We start from the raw sequence: 18,801 nt of genomic DNA on the forward strand, positions 1-18,801 counted from the left end.
GAATGGGGTGTTATAATATATGGAAATATCCAAAATATCTTGTTCTCATTCTATATAAAAAATCATTAGAAATACTATATTATATATTATGACATATTATTGTGTTTTGAATATATATGATATATCTATATATAATAATAATATATTATATAAACTATATACTAACAAAAGGGTTGTATTATCATTTGCAGAAATGATTTATATAATTTTCTAATTCACCTCGTAGTATTGGGTAGCATCTAAAACTAATTTTGTCTTATCCTATGGTATTCTTGTATTTTGTCCTGATTACCAAACTAGTTTTTTGCAAGCATTTTAGAATACTATTTTGGGTAGCTCTGAATAATCCCTGTCGTCTAAAGACTATTCCTGAAAAGAAGTGGTACCTCACACCCTCTGTGGTTTCTCTGATGGGAGGACTGCTACCCTTTCGAAGCATTTTTATTGAAATGTATTTTGTATTCACTTCTTTCTGGAATTACAAGGTGAATCAAGCCACTTCTAGACTTGTTTCAGTGACCAAGTCAGCAGAGTTATCTACAATTAAAAATTGTTTAACACAACCCTAAACATAAACCAACCTCCTAATTTGGTCCACCAACAAAGACCCATTAAGGTAATATAAATAGCACAAATTCCAAGAACTAGATAATCATTATCTACAATACTCTGACACTCGAGTGCCGACACCCTAACTGACTTGAGCGTTGGAGTGCCATTTTATTTTTGGGTTGTGTGAGAAGTATGATATTTGGATGGAGAATAATAGTAGGAAGCATAGTTGGATTCCTAGGATCAGCATTTGGGAATGTTGGAGGTGTTGGTGGGGGTGGAATTTGCCACAATAATCATATACGAATAACCTCGCATGCAATTTTTTTTATAGCTTTTTCATACCGTTTTTTGTTTTATTGTTTTCAATTTCGGGGAATTTATATTTCATTTAAAAACATACAATTCTAAGAAATTAAACCCAGTGAAGGATGAGATGAGATATTAATCACATGGAGGCTCTTAAACATACAGAAATCAAAGATTGCTTCGATTCAACTTTAAAGATAAAGAAATGAAACACATACATAAATATAGAGAAAACCAATATTGTGGCCTAAGCCTTGGCTTCCTAAGGAAATGTGAATGCAAAATATTTCTGTAGGATTAATTGTTGAAATTTGAAAAGTAATACAATGAATTTTCGTATTTCAAGTGAATTAAAGTATACATACACCAACATAAAAATACAAAAATGTGGCACTAATGCAACAAAAGACAATACAAAACTGCATTAAGGAGCCCTGCCCTTGAATGTTATGCCTTAATGTTTAACCTTGTACGTGCAAATGTTTCCAAATCCCATGTACTCCTTATGTTCAATCTTTTGAATCATGTGTGCAACTCCAGATCCACCTGTGATCACATAAAAGCATTTTACATTTGGCTCATAAAACTACACTCTGCAAGTAAAACCATCTTACACTTACCTAGTAAAACTGCACTAACACAAAGTGTGAAGGTTAGGATGAAAATGATCACAGATGCTCTTCCCAGTACGGCAACCATCTTTCTCACCAAATGCTGTCCAACAAGTGAAGCAGCAGTGGCTACAGCTACCAAGTAAAGGGCTGCAACACCATATCCAAACTTTAACATCAAATTCCCATACCATATCACAAGTTTTTGCTTCATTAGGCTATTAGTCCATTAAAATTATCTACTACTAGGTGCATGCTCTTGGAACTAAGCAAAATTACTCCTCATCTACCACATTCTTCATTAATTCATGCATACTTACCGTAACGAACAGGGAAACGTTTGAGAAGGTAATATTCCAAAGCAGCCATAGATGCAGAAAAGGCCATTGCCAAAATGGATGTAGCACTTGCAACCTTTGTGAAAAAAATTACCCAATCAGAGTGGTTTCCATGAAAAATGTACATAGAGAGACTTGATGACAGAAAGAAGAATGAAAGGTACCTGAGGAGGGATTCCTAATCCAAGGAAAAGGGGTGCCAAGATGAATCCTCCACCAAGGCCTAACAAACCAGCAACTGTCCCGGCAAGTGTTCCACAACCACAAAATAGAATTAACTGCCACACTCCCCATTTTGGTTGTTGATCTCCCTTTGATGCTATCACTCTCTGCCCTTTGTATAGTCTCATGGCCTGGTATGAACTCATTCCTACAGCTATGGGGACCTAAATGACCAGAATAAATAAACAAGTGAATTCAATATTCACCATGATAATGACACTGAGGGTTTCATAGGTCCTACAACCAAAAATATATGAACAACTATGAGGCCATATTGGCTTCATTAAGGAGAGTTCAAAAATATAAGATGACAACTACAGTTTCCAGAAATTGAATTCTCCTATAGTAGTTCGTACCTGGAGTAGATTCACGGCCCAATACACTTTAGAGCAAATTGTTGCGTAATTCTGTTCCAAAAAAGAGGCATATATTATCATCATATTATGCTGATCAATGACCCCAATGCAAGAAATGAAAAAAATCAATTTTTGAGTGCAAAAGCTCATCGGTACCAACTTTTCCAATCTCTAAAGTAAGTATCATGAACCAGACAGTGAAAAGATGTCCAAGTTCCGTCCAACGAATGTTCTCAACTATGGAAACCTGCATCACAATTTCAGATTTTATTTGAAAGAATAGATGTCGCACATTTATTTGGAATCAATAGCGTTCAGTATTTTATACTACCTTTTTCCTTGGCTCTTTAGTATCTTCTTTTGCAGGGTCTTCTGTCTGAATATAATGTGCAGCATCTTCAGGAGTTGCAATGTCTGATTAGATTCAAAAATAGCATGTCATGTGTGATAAACACTTATATATACAGAAAGGTAGAATACAAATAATATCAAACCACTTACCACCAATCCGCGAATTCTTCTTCTTAGCTTCCTGGAATCATAACATGGATGCATGCTCAAGAATCAGAATACAAAACTTGAAAGAAATTTAAAATACAAAAGAGGGTATTTAATGGAGCAATTAATTACCTTCTTCATAATGGTTTCTTTCTTCCATGTCTCAACACCCTTAAAGAAGCATTTAATTGAAAGCCCTGTTTGACATTCAGATCACATCAGATGAAAGAAATTAATTCAGAAAATCAATAGTGTCTCAATTTTGTTCAGTGATTCTTACCCACAAAAAGTATTATTAGCAAAACTGTTAGCATCCACTCAGGAAAAATGAGATTGAAAGCAACTCCAATACTGATTCCAAGCATCAACATTGGTGTGAAGAGAAGTGCTAAGTCATAATCAATCACAGGCAAATCAAGTGTGGGGTGTCTTTGCCTCAAATTGTAGAAAACAGTTGCTGTTGCTCCGCCAGTAATCATGCCTTCACCAAAAGTATGGAAACAAACAATTATTTTCCATCCATGTAAGTTTCAAAAGAATAGTATTCAAAAAATAGGTAAAAATAGCCACAAGTACAGAGCAGATAAGATGAATAGCTATTTATTAAAAGAGGAATTTGGCCATTTTCAGGTGATTTTGATATTCAGAACGCCTCTGTGGTTTAGAGGTCAAGAGTCCTGGATAGTTTATGCATATTAACATTTAAATCATGTGATAAATATACATTTTATAAGGATTGTTTGGTCCGACCTGAAGTGTATTGACATTATCAAGATCATCATATCTGAATGAAAAATTAATGTGAAAACACTTTTTTGGTGGTAAATCATGCAGAAGTCTTTTTAAACAAAACCGTAATGGAATCACAAGTACTTAAAATGTGATGTTAACTAATAATATGAACAGATAGTCGGAATTTCGTGAAAATGTTTTAATATCTAATTATAAAGGAAGGGGACACAATGGTAGTTCTTACATTTTGATATTGCTATTGCTGATTTTGTATCAAATCCAATAATGAGGGTAAGCATGGGCACAAAGATGCCACCTCCACCAACACCTCCAACATTCCCAAATGCTGATCCTAGGAATCCAACTATGCTTCCTACTATTATTTTCCATCCAAATTTCATACTCTGCACACAACACAAAAGTTAAAAACAACACAAAGTTAATTCCAATTCAACGTTCTTGACATAAAAATACTAATCCACATGCACTGCCCCGAATAAAGTTATTACTGTAGTGAGTGATAATTTGAAATTGACACAAAATCTTATGACAGCTTATTTTGGTATGAAAGTTGCTAGCAGGGTGTTTGTGAACTCTCTTACCGGCCAAGTGTGGGGGTAATGAAGATTGCTATCAACGTCTAGAGTGTGATTTGACTCTGAGGTGGTGTTCTCAGCGGAGACTGTGACAAGAAGAATCAAAGCAATGAGAACCTTTGCAGCTACCCATTTCACATCCCACCTTTGTGATACATCATGCACACCCATTATGTCTCTTTAGATACTCAGCTGTTTTCAAAATTCAAAATCTTAGTCCTTTTAGTACTATGATATGATATTCCTATGCTTGCTTAATTTGCCTCAAATGAGCAGCACCATAAGAGTTTATATAGATTTTTTCAAAATCTTCACTTCAAATAGGAACTTCCCTCGTTGATCATGTTATTTTAATTCAATCAAAATTTAGGTGCAAGAAAACAAATCTCAGGTCAGAATAATGCAGGCCTCTTTATGCTTTTATTGGTCTCTTGCTATCTCGTCTTTTATGCCTTGTGCTTCAATTTGTGAAACTATGTTTAAATACTTGTGAATTTCCATTTTCTTTTTGGTTTGTATTATGATTTTATCATAACTCCATTGGAATATTCCTTTTGTGGTTACCACTGTTTTGGCTTAATATTGGAATAGAATATAAACAACAATTTGGTCAAAATACCTTGAATTTTCATTATTTATCATTAGGTCAAATAAAAAAGACAATTTGTGGCACCCCTTTATGCTAATCCTCCCACTTTATTGGTTTTGACGCCTAGTTCAAGATTGATTCTCTTAATTGTATTACTCATTTGTTAATGTTTTTCTAATGTTAAACTGTTGGGGTCGCTGTTCTATGGCTCAAATTAATGGTAAGCAAGGAGCATATATTTACCACTCATGAAAGACAAAAGTCTTTACGATGAAAAACTCTTAGGAGGAAGGAATAATTATCAGTGTATCTCTAAGGATGAAGCTGAATGTTATGAGTGAGAACTCTTGAATTGTTCTTCTATCTCTTAGAAGAGGCGTTTTTTGAAGACCTGGAGTTCTGCTAGGGTTTCTTTGGAGATCTCCTCTCTTCTCTTTGGTTTCCTTTCCTCCTCCATTGTTCATGTTTGCTTTTTGGGCTCTTCATGACAATGAAGAGCTAATTCCATTTTGTTGGGGTTAGATGTAACCAACCAAACTCTCATATAATTGGTATTGTTTAATATTGATATATGACTTTCCATTCAAATTTTAGTATTTTGTTTTTATGCTTAATGTTTGTTGTGGTTTGATCATCCATAGTTTGATATTTGATTCATCGGGTATTGAAAAAATATCTTTTGTAATCTAGAACCGAATCAAAATACCTAATGAAACTTGTTTCTAGGAATGAAACTTGACTCATTAGTTGTCTTAAACTCTTGTTGTGAAAGCAAGTTTACTTATTGAGTGCTCGAGGAATTGTTAAACAATAGTATTATTAAACTTCAAATATCATTGGCAGGAAAATTGTTTAAGTTCGTATATTTATTTCTTTAATTTACACACCATGTGTTCTTCTCTTTCAATTGAGAACTTGTTGGTTAATATAAACATTCTCTTCTAGATCTCCTTCAAGAAAGATAATTCTCACATACATTTGATGTAACTCCAAGTCATAATAGGCTAATAGTGACATGATAATCCGGAAACAGGTGAAAATTTCTCTTTATAGTCAATACCATCTTTCTAAGTAAAATCCTTCACAACAAGTCTGGCTTTATAACATTTATGATTGTCATGAGATTCACATTAGGTTTAAAGACCCAATTGCAAATTCTCTTGTAACCTTCTGGCAGTTCTACAAGGTTCCAAACATCATTATGTTTCATGGACTTCAACTCTTCTTTCATAACATCTAACCATTTCTCAAAATTGTGTTTAAACTTATGAAAATGTAACCGGCTCATTATCATTAATGCTTTAGTCTTTTTTGAGACCTCCTTATTGCTACTTCTTGTGCTTCTTCTACAATAAGCTCATTTTGAATCTTCGTCATTGCCATTTATCACAACAATTAGAGCAACACTCACTTTATTACTAGAGGCACAAGTTAAATGAAGTTGTACTCTAACTTCTCAAAAAGTGTGTTTGTTGATCTCCCTTGGATGCTATGATTCTCTTTCCTTTGTATAGACGCACAGCCTCATATGAACTCATTCCTACAGCTATGGGAACCTGAAAGTAAATAAAGAAGTAAAATAGTCAGCAATCACCATGATAACGATATCGATGGTTCATTAAATTTTCTTAGTAGTTTATACTTGAAAAGATTCATTAGCCAATATACCCTTGAGCCAGTTGTTGTGTGTTTTATGAAAAACTCAAATTGTGAGTAGAAAGAATAGATAGACATCCACGATGCAGTATGTGGTGATCAGTGTAAATTCGCCGCACCTTTGATCCTCGGTCATGCTGTCATATGACTAAACAAAAGGAAGGAGACAAAAGATTGACAACTAAATTAAAGAGTTGAGAATCTCGATGTGCCGATTTTTGCTGTTTTCCTTTTCTGTCTGAGACTAACTAAAGGCTTGAAGCTTCTATATGATCACCAATTTATTTATATAGTTTTCACATGTACCAATGATTTTTAAATGTATCGAATTTTTAAATGATTTATAAAATTGACGAACATGATACTTTTAAATGTATCGAATGATGATGACATTGTACCACGATTTTACTGATATAGTGATAAAGTTCATGCTGTCATATGATAAAACAAAAAGAACTAGACAAAAGATTGACAAATAAATTAAGCAAATGAGATAAATTATTTATTTTACAAAAAAAAAGCAATTGAGAACTCTTATGGTGTTGCTCATGTGAGGCAAATTAAGCATAGGAACATCATAGTACAAAAAGGACAAGATTTAGAATTTTGAAAACAGCGGAGTATCTAAAGAGACATAATGGGTGTGCATGATGTATCACAAAGGTGGGATGTGAAATGGGTTGCTGGAAAGGTTCTCATTGTTGTGCTTCTTCTTGTCACAGTCTCCGCTGAGAACACCACCTCAGAGTCAAATCACACTATAGGCGTTGATACCAATCTTAATTACCCGCACACTTGGCCGGTAAGAGAGTTCACAAACACTCTGCTAGCAGCTTTCATACCAAAATATGCTGTCATAAGATTTTGTGTCAATTTCAAATTATCACCCACTACAGTAGCAACTTTATTCGGGGCAATGCATGCGGATTAGTATTTTTATGTCAAGAAAGTTGAATTGGAATTAACTTCGTGTTGTTTATGTTTTTGTGTTGTGTGCAGAGTATAAAATTTGGATGGAAAATAATAGTAGGAAGCATGGTTGGATTCCTAGGATCAGCATTTGGGAATGTTGGAGGTGTTGGTGGGGGTGGAATCTTTGTGCCCATGCTTACCCTCATTATTGGATTTGATACAAAGTCAGCAATAGCAATATCAAAATGTAAGAACTACCATTGCCTATATAGTTAGATATTAATACATTTTCATGAAATTCCGACTGCAGCAAATCTGTTGATATTAGTAGTAGCATCACATTTAAGTACTTGTGATTCCATTACGATTTTGTTTAAAATGACTTCTCCATGATTTAACAGAAAAAAAGTGTTTGTACATTAATTTTTCAGAACAATTCAGATATGATGATCATGAGAATGTCAATAAAGTTCAACTCGTACCAAACAATCCCTATAAAATGTATATTTATCACATGATTTAAATGTCAATATGCACATGCATATATAATTATCTTTTCCTCATAAATATTTTTCTGTGGCACTAACATTGACATCCATTTCCTTTTTCTGCCTTTAAATTAGATTCAGGCCATACTTCAAAACAGAATTGGCATTACCACTTGGTTGAGATGATGATATATAATATTTTAAAACTTTTTAATATTATATAATAAAAAACTAGAGATTCTAATATAAAATATTAGGTTGACATGACCATTGGTTGGTTAAGATATATGAGCAGTCAGATTCTAATACAGAGAAATGGATTGGTTAAACTTTCTCTTGAACTATCCAGGGTTCTTGACCTCTCCACCACAGAGGTGTTCTAAACATCAAACTCACCTGAAAAAGGCAAACTTTCTCTTTTGATAAATAGCTATTGATCTTATTTGCTTTGTACTTGTGGCTACTTTTTACCTATTGTTTTGAAATTATTCTTTTGAAACTTACATGGATGGAAAATATATGTATGTTTCCGCACTTTTGGTGAAGGCATGATTACTGGGGGAGCAACAGCAACTGTTTTCTACAATTTGATTCAAAGACACCCCACACTTGATTTGCCTGTTATTGATTATGACTTAGCACTTCTCTTCACACCAATGTTGATGCTTGGAATCAGTATTGGAGTTGCTTTCAATGTCATTTTTCCTGAGTGGATGCTAACAGTTTTGCTAATAATACTTTTCGTCGGTAAGAATTACTGAACAAAATTGAGACACTGTTGATTTGCTCAATTAATTTATTTCCTCTGATATGATCTGAATCTTAAACAGGCATTTCAATTAAATCCTTCTTTAAGGGTGTTGAGACATGGAAGAAAGAAACCATTATGAAGAAGGTTAATTAATTGCTTCATTAAACATCACCCTCTTTTACATTTTAAATTTCTTTCAAGTTTTGCATTCTGATGCTTGTGCTTGCATCCATGTTATGATTTCAGGAAGCTAAGAAGAATTCAAGGATTGATGGTTTGATATTATTTGTATTCTACCTTTCTGCATACATAAGTGTTTATCAGACATGTCATGCTATTTTTTAATCTAATCAGACATTGCAACCCCTAAAGATGCTGCACATTATATTCAGACAGAAGAACCTGCAAAAGAAGATACTAAAGAGCCAAGGAAAAAGGTAGTATAAAATACTGAACGTTATTGATTCCATATATGTGCAACATCTATTCTTTCAAATAAATCTAAAACTGTGATGCAGGTTTCTATAGTTGAGAACATTCGTTGGAAGGAACTTGGATATCTTTTCGCTATCTGGATAATGATACTTGCATTAGAGATTGGAAAAGTTGATACCCTATGATTTTCCCCCTCAAAAGTTCAGTTTTCAATTTCTTGGGTCATTGATCAACATAATATGATGATAATATATGCCTCTGTTTTGGAACAGAATTACGCAACAACTTGCTCTGAAGCATATTGGGCCTTGAATCTAATCCAGGTACGAACTACTATAGGAGAACTCAATTTCTGGAAACCATAGTTGTCATCTTATATTTTTGAACTCTCCTTAATGAAGTCAATATGGCCTCATTGTTGAATGTGAGTACCTAACAGCTAAGAGGTTCATATATTTTTTGTTCAGGACCAATGAAATCAGCAATGTCATTATCACGGTGAATATTTAATTCACTTGTTTATTTATTCTGGTCATTTAGGTCCCCATAGCTGTAGGAATGAGTTCATACCAGGCCGTGAGACTATACAAAGGGCAGAGAGTGATAGCATCAAAGGGAGATCAACAAACACATTGGCGTGTGTGGCAGTTAATTCTATTTTGTGGTTGTGGCACACTTGCTGGCACAATAGCTGGTTTGTTAGGCCTTGGTGGAGGATTCATCTTGGCACCCCTTTTCCTCGGAATAGGAATCCCTCCTCAGGTACCTTTCATTCTTCTTTCTGTCATCAAATCTGTCTATGTACATTTTTCATGGAAACCACTCTGATTGAGGAATTTTTCACAAAGGTGGCAAGTGCTACATCCATTTTGGCAATGGCGTTTTCTGCATCTATGGCTGCTGTGGAATATTACCTTCTCAAACGTTTCCCTGTTCGTTACGGTAAGTATGCATGAATTAATGAAGAATGTGGTAGATGAGGAGTAATTTTGCTTAGTTCCAAGAGCATGCACCTAGTAGTAGATAATTTTAATGGACTAATAGCCTAATGAAGCAATAACTTGTGATATGGTATGGGAATTTGATGTTAAAGTTTGGATATGGTGTTGCAGCCCTTTACTTGGTAGCTGTAGCCACTGCTGCTTCACTTGTTGGACAGCATTTGGTGAGAAAGATGGTGGCAGTATTGGGGAGAGCATCTGTGATCATTTTCATCCTAACCTTCACACTTAGTGTTAGTGCAGTTTTACTAGGTAAGTGTAAGATGGTTTTACTTTCAGAGTGTGTTAATGCAGTTTTATGAGCCAAATGTAAAATGCTTTTATTTGGTAACAGGTGGAGTAGGAGTTTCACACATGATTCAAAAGATTGAACATAAGGAGTACATGGGGTTTGGAAACCTTTGCATGTACAAGGTTAAAAATTAAGGTTCTGAGAGGCCTAATATTCAAGGGCGGGGCTCCTTAATGCAGTTCTGTATTGTCTTTGGTTACATTAGTGCCACATTTTTGTATTTTTATGTTGGTGTATACTTTTAGTTGACTTGAAAAAGGAAAATTCATTGTATTAGTTTTCAAATTTCAACAATTAATCCTGTAGAAATGTTTTTGAGTTCACATTTTCTTAGGAAGCCACGGCTTAGGCCACAACATATGTGTATAAATTATTTAATCTTCATTTTTAGTTTCCGTGGGAAGTTTATCACGTGATATAAGTTTCTTTATTTCACACATATCTTATATTAGATGCTTAAATACTAAGCTATACCGCCAAGCTTTTTATCTGTGTATATATATGTATTTACCCTTTATCTTAGTAATCATTGATCTCTTTATATTAGTAATCATTGATTTCTTTATCTTAGTAATCATTGATTTCTATATGTGAGGAATTTATGTAGTTAGAGTCTCGTTGGTTGAGTGGAGATGATCAAGATCAGCATTATATAACAAGAAAAAATCATATATTGTACCTTTGTCACAATAATCATATATGAATAACCTTGCATACAATTTTTTTAATATTTTTTTCATATGGTTTCTTCTTTTATTGTTTTCAATTTCTGGGAGTTTAGATTTGATTTAAACATATATAGACTCATATAGTGTTGGGTTTCGTTCTACAATAAAAAAAAATCAAAAAAATACAAGAACAAGAAAAAGGTTTTTTTTTACCATTAGGGGTTTTTTTTTTTTTTTTTACCAAAATGAGGTCTGTTTAAAAAAATTACAAATTTGGGCAAGTCGTGCCAATTTGGCACGACTTTATATGCACAACTCGTCCAAATTTAACACGACTCTGTCATGTCATATTGAAGTCGTGTCAACTTGGCACGAGTTTTGCCATGTCATACTGAAGTCGTGCCAACTTGGCACGACTTCTGCCACGTCATAATTTTTTTTTTTTTTAAATTTTACTGTTTATATATTGGGTAGTAAGTTATGTAATGTTAAAAATTAATTTGATGCATAATTTTCTAAGAGTGTAAGTTTTAAGGAACAAAAAATTGGATAATCGTGTATGGATCATGTTTGACGGTAATGTAATACAATAACTTGATTATTTGATTAATTAAAAAATGAAGAAAATTGTTATTGAATTTGGAAATAAATTGATAAATGAAAATTTATTGTATTTGAAAAATAAATAGAGAATTATTGTTTTGAATTTGCAAAATAAATAGCTTGAGAATGAATGATTTTACATAACACATAATGATGAGAAAAGATTAATTAGAACTAAACAAATTAGTAAGATTCATTACAAGATATAAAATAAAAATATAAAGTTGAACTAGAAGTAAATTATTTATGGGAAGACGTGTCACAATGTGGTCTTCGTATTTGTCGTCGAGGTCTTGGTGGAGGGTGATGATCAATATATCAAATTAATTTTTAACATTATATAACTTACTACCCAATATATAAATAATAAAATTTTAAAAAAAAAAATAGAAGTCGTGCCAAGTTGGTACGATTTCAGTTTGATATGGCACAAGTCGTGCCAAGTTGGCACGACTTCAGTATGACATGGCAGAATCGTGTCAAATTAGGACAAGTTATGCATATGAAGTCGTGCCAAATTGACACGACTTGCCCCAAATTTGTAATTTTTTTAAACAGACCCCATTTTGATAAAAAGAAAAAAAATACTCCCATGGTCAAAAACCCCATGAAAAAACTACTACGTTATAACGAAAGGTTCCATACAAAGTATGTTCTCAACTCAATGCAAAGTATATCAAACACACATTGAGTTTTTTATATATAGAACTGACAAGACAGAATAAGAGAAAATCACCAAGACAACAAAACACCAGCGACTTTGATTTCCATTAATGGTGGGAAAAATGCAAATTGCCTATATGGTTGAAGTATTTTAAATTGGTCAACTCATAATAATATTTTTAAATTTTTAAATTTAGAATAACATAACAAATTTTTTAGAATATGTAATCTAAAATATATTTACATAAACATTTTAAATTGTACAATTTAAAAATATATTTAAATTATACAATCTATAAATTTATAATATTATTCTGTATTAAATAATTTTAAAATATTATCGATTAACTAATCTAAAATGTGCTTAATCACACGGACAAATTTAATTTCCCCATCTATTATGAAGGTTCCGGATTAAACTACATGGTGCAGAAAGTAAAAACTTTGTATCACGACAATATAAGGATATGGGCGGAAAGTAAAAAAAATTGTTCAATGATTCACTAAAACGTAATTTATAATAAATTAAAATAACTTATTGAAAATTAAATTTCAAAACTTTACTTAAAATAATTTTTGTACGTTTATTTATATATAAGTTAATTTTAATTTATAAACAAATTTATTTATTTTATTTTTTTCTCTAGAAAAATATTTATAAAGAAGTTTGCTTATATATATATATATATATATATATATATATATATTAATATCTTAATTACTAAAATGTTGAGAACTTTCTCATGTGCATTTTTTGAGAGAAAAAGGTATGGAATTAAATATAGCATGTCTCTTATTAAACAGATTGAACCACATTTTATTAAAAAAATTATTATTTTAGTTAAGTCTTACCTTTTAAATATTTACTTTAGTATCGGAATTACTTGGCGAACAAGTTTCTTTTTTTCTTCATGATAATTATTTAATGATGTTATTCATTTTCCACCCACCAAGTTCTTAAACTTTTTAACTTAAGAAGTGGTAATTTTGAGTCTCTCATTGCATAATTAAGTTGGAATAGAGAAATCTTTTGCCGAGTTTCATTCTTTTTCCTTTAAACTTCTGCACATGTCGTTTTTATTTTATTTTCCAGTTAAAATAAATATTTTAAAAGTTATTAATAGCTTCAGGATTTTTGTTAACTAAAGATATGTTCTGCAATTAGATACCATCCATCAAGAACTTCAGAACATTGATATATCAACATTTTAGCATTGTAAACATTCATATCACATTCTCAATTTCTCTTTTTTTCACATCAAGCACTTATTACTTTCTTCATTTCTCTTTCTGCTGAACTCTATTTTTTGACCTTGTATGTGCAAAGGTCTCCAAATCCCATGTACTCCTGATGTTCAATCTTTTGAATCATGTGTACAACTCCTACTCCACCTGTGACAAAATAAAAGCATTTTACTTTTGGCTCATAAAACTGCATTAACACACTCTGCAAATGAAACAATCTTACACTTACCTAGTAAAACTGCACTAACACTAAGTGTGAAGGTTAGGATGAAAATGATCACAGATGCTCTTCCTAGTATGGCAATTGCCTTTCTCACTAAATGCTGTCCAACAAGTGCTGCAGCAGTGGCTATACTGACGAAGTAAATTGCTGTAACATGTATCCAAAGTTCAGCATTAAATTTTTCATTGTAACAAGTTAGTGTTTACTTAACTCAAATTATAGAGAAATTGATTAAATTTTTCTAATTATCTTGTAAAAATCTTATGGAAACTTACCATAAGGAACGGGGAAACGTTTGAGAAGGTAATATTCCACCACTGCCATAGATGCAGAAAAAGCCATGACCAGAGTGGATGTAGCACTTGCAACCTTTGTGAAAAAATCCTCAATTAGAGTGAATTCATAGTAAAATCTATGTTTTAAGGCTAGAAAAAGGGTACCTGAGGAGGAATGCCTAGACCAAGGAAAAGGGGTCCCAAGATGAATCCTCCACCAAGGCCTAGCAAACCAGCAATCATGCCAGCAAGTGTTCCACAAGCACAGAATAGAACCAACTGCAGCACACAAAAATGTGTTTGTTGATCTCCCTTGGATGCTATGATTCTCTTCCCTTTGTACAGACGAACAGCCTCATATGAACTCATTCCTACAGCTAAGGGAACCTGAGAGTAAATAAAGAAGTAAAATAGTCAGCAATCACCATGATAATTGGTTTATTCAATTATCCTAGAGTAGTTTATACCTGAAGTAGATTCATTAGCCAATATAACCTCGAGCAAGTTGTTGTGTGTTTCTGTTGATTTCAAAACAGAGCCATGTGTTATCATCATATTATGTTCACCAATGCATAGAAAATGAAAAACTCAAAATTATGAGTAGAACTATTTATGAATACCAACTTTTCCAATCTCTAATCCAAGAATCACGATCCAGCCAGAAAAAAGAAGTCCAAGTTCCTTCCAACGAATGTTCTCAATTATAGAAACCTGCATGACAGTTTTAGATATCATTAGAAAGAATAGATGTTGCATATATATGGAATCAATAACTTTCAGTATTTTGTACTACCTTTTTCATTGGTTCTTTAGTATCATCTTTGGTAGGCTCTTCTGTCTGAATATAATGTGCATCATCTTCAGGAGTTGCAATGTGTGATTAGATTCAAAAATAGCATGACATGTCTGATAAACACTTATATATACAGAAAGGTAGAGAGTACAAATAATATCAAACCACTTACCATCAATCCGAGAATTCTTCTTAGCTTCCTGGAATCATAACATGGATGCAGGCACAAGCATCAGAATGCAAAACTTGAAAGAAATTTAAAATATAAAAGAGGGTGATGTTTAATGAAGCAATTAATTAACCTTCTTCATAATGGTTTCTTTCTTCCATGTCTCAACACCCTTAAAGAAGGATTTAATTGAAATGCCTGTTTAACATTCAGATCACATCAGAGGGAAGAAATTAATTGAGCAAATCAATAGTGTCTGAATTTTGAAGTTTGATCAGTAATTCTTACCAACAAAAAATATTATTAGCAAAACTGTTAGCATCCACTCAGGAAAAATGACATTGAAAGCAACTCCTATGCTGATTCCAAGCATCAACATTGGTTGGAAGAGAAGTGCTAAGTCATAATCAATCACAGGCAAATCAAGTGTGGGGTGTCTTTGCCTCAAATTGTAGAACACTGTTGCTGTTGCTCCACCAGTAATCATGCCTAATTCATCAAACAAACAGATTCCATATGAGTACTAAATTTTTCTGTTAAAACAGTTAATATGTTGATTAAAAGTTGGTTGACACAGTCTATATTTGTATTAAGAAAATACCAATAAAGCATAATGAACTTTTATCTTTGGCTTTATGTATTGAATGTTTTAAGAAATTACTCACCTAGTGAATCTCTATAACTTTTTTTTTTACTTTAATAAAACTTATCTTAATATATAGTTTATAATTTATTTGTTTAAAAATGTATCTCTTTATTTAATTTGTTTCATTTATATTTTCTGTAAGATTAAATGTTTGTTGATATATTATATCAGAATAATAGTAGATGATTTCTATTATTTTTAGTATAAAGAATTTTATATTTTTTTATAATTTTAAAATATATTTAAGATTAAAATAGGAATATGAGATGTATATATAAAAACAGAGTAATTCTATTATATATTGTTATAAATTATTGATAATTCAATTATTACATTTTGTCTCATGCTTAACTGTTTTCTCTTTCATATTGCCTCACAAATATTCTGGTTAATTAGAGTTAAAAAAAGTTTTCAAATTGTATTCTTTGCCTGATAATATTATATTTATATTAAATTAATTAAGCGTATAATTGATTTCTAAATTGCGGAAAAAAGTTTCCATTAGATACCCATAAAAACTATAAATAAAAAATATTAATACATAAATTATACGAATATATGTGTGTGAGAGAGAAAAAATTAAACTATATTTTAAAAATAAATTTAAGCTATTTCCATATTTTATTTTATTTTAATCAAACAACAATAAAAAAAAATTACTTCTTAGAATCGTAAAACAAAATAAAAAAAGATGGGATTGAATTAGATGAAGAAAAGTAATTCTTATAAAATCATTTGGAAACATATATATCAAGTGATAACTCTTATTACTTGAAAAATAAAATTATGAATTTAAATATTTTTAACGACTAAACCAAACAAATATGACATTTTTAAATATTCCTAGGAAGTTTTCATATATGTATGTTGGATAATACTTATTTATATTTTTTACTTATTACAATAAACAAGAGATTTTACTTTATACATCTTTTGTGTGTCTGTGTATATGATTTAAGAATAAAAAATTGACAAGTGCATATTTTTTTATCATTCGAGAAAATAACGTTACATGTACATATAGAAGAATGTTTTTCATTTTTTTTTTTATCTCTCTAAGATTTTTCCATATATTTACAGTCATATATAAAACTAGTTGCTTTAGGACTGCAAAAGAATAAAGAATCATGACAGATGAAATAAAAACTGGGAAAACTATATTAATTAAAATATATGCATTCATACATCAGAAGATAATAAATAGTGAGGTCTAAAAGCAAAATAAATTATTCATTTATAAAGAACATGTTAATTTCATTAAAATATTGGCACTGAGATTTGGACAATGAAATCAACCTAGTACCACTCCCGCATGCTTGGTAAATGCTATTAATTTTTTTTGTTACAGGTTCATACCTTTATCATTAATTATCCATTTTTAAACAAAAAAAAATGTTCTTTTTATTTATATTTTTTAAAACTTCAAGATAACATAAATTTTTTAATTAGATTATTCATGTAATAAATACGGAAAAAGAAAAAAATAGTTATAATAACAAGAAAAAAAATAATATATATATAATGACATTTAAAAAAATCTTTAACATTTATTATCAAGAAAAATATTATTGATTCTATCAAAAACAAGAAGAAGAAAACAACAGTTGTATCAGATATAGATGATACTGAACAAATCTATTTGAGAACCATAAAACTTGTATATAAATTTGTATATAACTTTTTTTGATGTGATTGATTTAAATATAAATATATAATAAAAAGTAAATTTATAATAAGATAATATAGAAAAATATTAAAATAATAATATTGAGAGTTGTAATGGATTGTATAAAAAAATAAACTTATTAATATATCATTAGTCTTACATTTATATGGCAGAAGAAAGAAAAGAAGGTTCAAAACCTATCACTAACATAAGAGAGAACAACAATAAAATTCCACAAAGATAAAGATAAAATGTTAATTTGTTAGTGAAGAATTAAAAAAGAATGGAAGTTCTTACATTTTGAAATTGCTGTTGCTGACTTTTGATCGAATCCAACAATAAGAGTAAGCATGGGCACAAAGATGCCACCCCCACCAACACCTCCCACAGTCCCAAATGCTGATCCTAGGAATGCAACTAAGCTTCCTACTATTATTCTCCATCCAAATTTCATACTCTGCACACAACACACACAAAAATGAAAACCATTATTCACAAGATTAATCCATCTCATCCAACTTAATACAAAACCAATATCCACATGCATGCATGCATGCACTGAAATTTTTTGGAGTATTCATCTAATAAGATATTCAAAGTTAAAAGGGTTCTCTTAGATCATCTCAAAACATATTTTTATCACTGTTGTGGATATTTGAAATTGACGCAGAAGTTTTGTGATCCAAGTAACTGTGAAAATGAGCATTAATTCTTTCTTACCGGCCAATGGTGCTTGTAAAATGCTTTAGCATGATAATCAACACCTATAGTTCCATTGGATGGTGTTTTGATGTCTGCATTTTGATGAGAAGAAGGAGTAGCTGAGACTGAAACAAGAAGAACAAAAGCAATGAAAGCCTTTGCAGCAACCCATTTCACATCCCACCTTCTTGATGCATGCACAGCCATTACTCTCTCTTCAGACACAGACAAGTTTTCTAAACTGAAAATCTTAGTCCTTTTAGAACTAACTGATATACTTTGCATCAACATGAAACCATGAGGACTATATATATAGAAATTTGAAGAAAGTGCTCACTTCAAATAAAGGAGCTTGTACGGTAATTGTTGATAATGGTTTTTTTGTATTCAATCAAAATTTAGGTACAAGAAAACAACATCTTCGGTCAGAGTTGTACTGATAACAACATGGTCTCTATTCTTTGTGTTCATTGGTTTCTTTCATCTTTCATTTTTTATTTTCTATACAATTACACATACTTTTTTGGCTCTTTGTGGACAGTGTACTCCCACTACTTTGGCCTAATAAACTAATTAGTGCTTCAAATATGCCACATGCACTACGGTTTGTGGAGCTTCCAAAACCAAATGTTCTAATGTTAAATATTTCTCAAATTCAGATCAAAATTTTATATAATTAAACTTTTAAATCAAGAGAAATTAAATATGTATATATATGTAAATGATCAGTGTTCATAGTCTCTTTTTGAATATTCTTCACCACTCCTTTTCATTAATTAATTTCGGAAAACATTTATGACATCTGTGAAA

General features: G+C 31.5%; 3 protein-coding genes across 3 annotated transcripts; 1 reads left to right on the forward strand and 2 right to left on the reverse strand.

Moving 5' to 3' along the window:
• Positions 1–1,103: 1,103 nt before the first annotated feature.
• On the reverse strand, positions 1,104–4,453 carry LOC137809781 (sulfite exporter TauE/SafE family protein 3). Its single transcript, XM_068610862.2, has 12 exons — positions 4,221–4,453; positions 3,863–4,022; positions 3,167–3,367; positions 3,019–3,083; positions 2,890–2,920; positions 2,720–2,802; positions 2,549–2,635; positions 2,389–2,439; positions 1,975–2,196; positions 1,793–1,886; positions 1,482–1,622; positions 1,104–1,407 (listed from the first exon to the last, which is right to left on the reverse strand). Exons 1-12 carry the CDS (start codon positions 4,383–4,385, stop codon positions 1,316–1,318), a joined length of 1,392 nt encoding a protein of 463 aa, XP_068466963.1. The 5' UTR covers positions 4,386–4,453; the 3' UTR covers positions 1,104–1,315.
• Positions 4,454–7,096: 2,643 nt separating this feature from the next.
• On the forward strand, positions 7,097–10,696 carry LOC137809782 (sulfite exporter TauE/SafE family protein 3). The gene is made up of 12 exons (XM_068610863.2): positions 7,097–7,261; positions 7,459–7,618; positions 8,406–8,606; positions 8,690–8,754; positions 8,857–8,884; positions 8,965–9,047; positions 9,129–9,215; positions 9,318–9,368; positions 9,586–9,807; positions 9,894–9,987; positions 10,158–10,298; positions 10,381–10,696. The coding sequence occupies exons 1-12, from the start codon at positions 7,097–7,099 to the stop codon at positions 10,470–10,472; spliced, it is 1,389 nt and encodes a 462-aa protein (XP_068466964.1). The 3' UTR covers positions 10,473–10,696.
• Positions 10,697–13,447: 2,751 nt separating this feature from the next.
• LOC137812202 (sulfite exporter TauE/SafE family protein 3) lies at positions 13,448–18,279 on the reverse strand. Its single transcript, XM_068614119.2, has 12 exons — positions 18,010–18,279; positions 17,587–17,746; positions 15,266–15,466; positions 15,111–15,175; positions 14,981–15,008; positions 14,809–14,873; positions 14,640–14,726; positions 14,483–14,533; positions 14,181–14,402; positions 14,016–14,109; positions 13,747–13,887; positions 13,448–13,664 (listed from the first exon to the last, which is right to left on the reverse strand). Exons 1-12 carry the CDS (start codon positions 18,274–18,276, stop codon positions 13,573–13,575), a joined length of 1,473 nt encoding a protein of 490 aa, XP_068470220.2. The 5' UTR covers positions 18,277–18,279; the 3' UTR covers positions 13,448–13,572.
• Between the last annotated feature and the right edge of the window lie 522 nt (positions 18,280–18,801).

The sequence above is a fragment of the Phaseolus vulgaris genome, chromosome 2 (assembly GCF_051622355.1).
Source record: "Phaseolus vulgaris cultivar YP4 chromosome 2, ASM5162235v1, whole genome shotgun sequence".
In the NCBI taxonomy this organism is placed as follows: domain Eukaryota; kingdom Viridiplantae; phylum Streptophyta; class Magnoliopsida; order Fabales; family Fabaceae; genus Phaseolus; species Phaseolus vulgaris.

Excerpts from the sequence above, each read along its gene's own strand:
- LOC137809781 (XM_068610862.2), bottom strand. The coding sequence starts at position 4,385 with ATGGGTGTGCATGATGTATCACAAAGGTGGGATGTGAAATGGGTAGCT. Across the intron at positions 4,023-4,220 it reads ATTACCCCCACACTTGGCCG|AGTATGAAATTTGGATGGAA; the intron begins GTAAGAGAGTTC and ends TGTTGTGTGCAG. Across the intron at positions 3,084-3,166 it reads GCTAATAATACTTTTTGTGG|GGCTTTCAATTAAATGCTTC; the intron begins GTAAGAATCACT and ends AATGTCAAACAG.
- LOC137809782 (XM_068610863.2), top strand. The coding sequence starts at position 7,097 with ATGGGTGTGCATGATGTATCACAAAGGTGGGATGTGAAATGGGTTGCT. Across the intron at positions 9,216-9,317 it reads TTGCATTAGAGATTGGAAAA|AATTACGCAACAACTTGCTC; the intron begins GTTGATACCCTA and ends GTTTTGGAACAG. Across the intron at positions 9,988-10,157 it reads ACGTTTCCCTGTTCGTTACG|CCCTTTACTTGGTAGCTGTA; the intron begins GTAAGTATGCAT and ends ATGGTGTTGCAG.
- LOC137812202 (XM_068614119.2), bottom strand. The coding sequence starts at position 18,276 with ATGCAAAGTATATCAGTTAGTTCTAAAAGGACTAAGATTTTCAGTTTA. Across the intron at positions 15,176-15,265 it reads GCTAATAATATTTTTTGTTG|GCATTTCAATTAAATCCTTC; the intron begins GTAAGAATTACT and ends AATGTTAAACAG. Across the intron at positions 14,727-14,808 it reads CTAAAGAACCAATGAAAAAG|GTTTCTATAATTGAGAACAT; the intron begins GTAGTACAAAAT and ends ACTGTCATGCAG.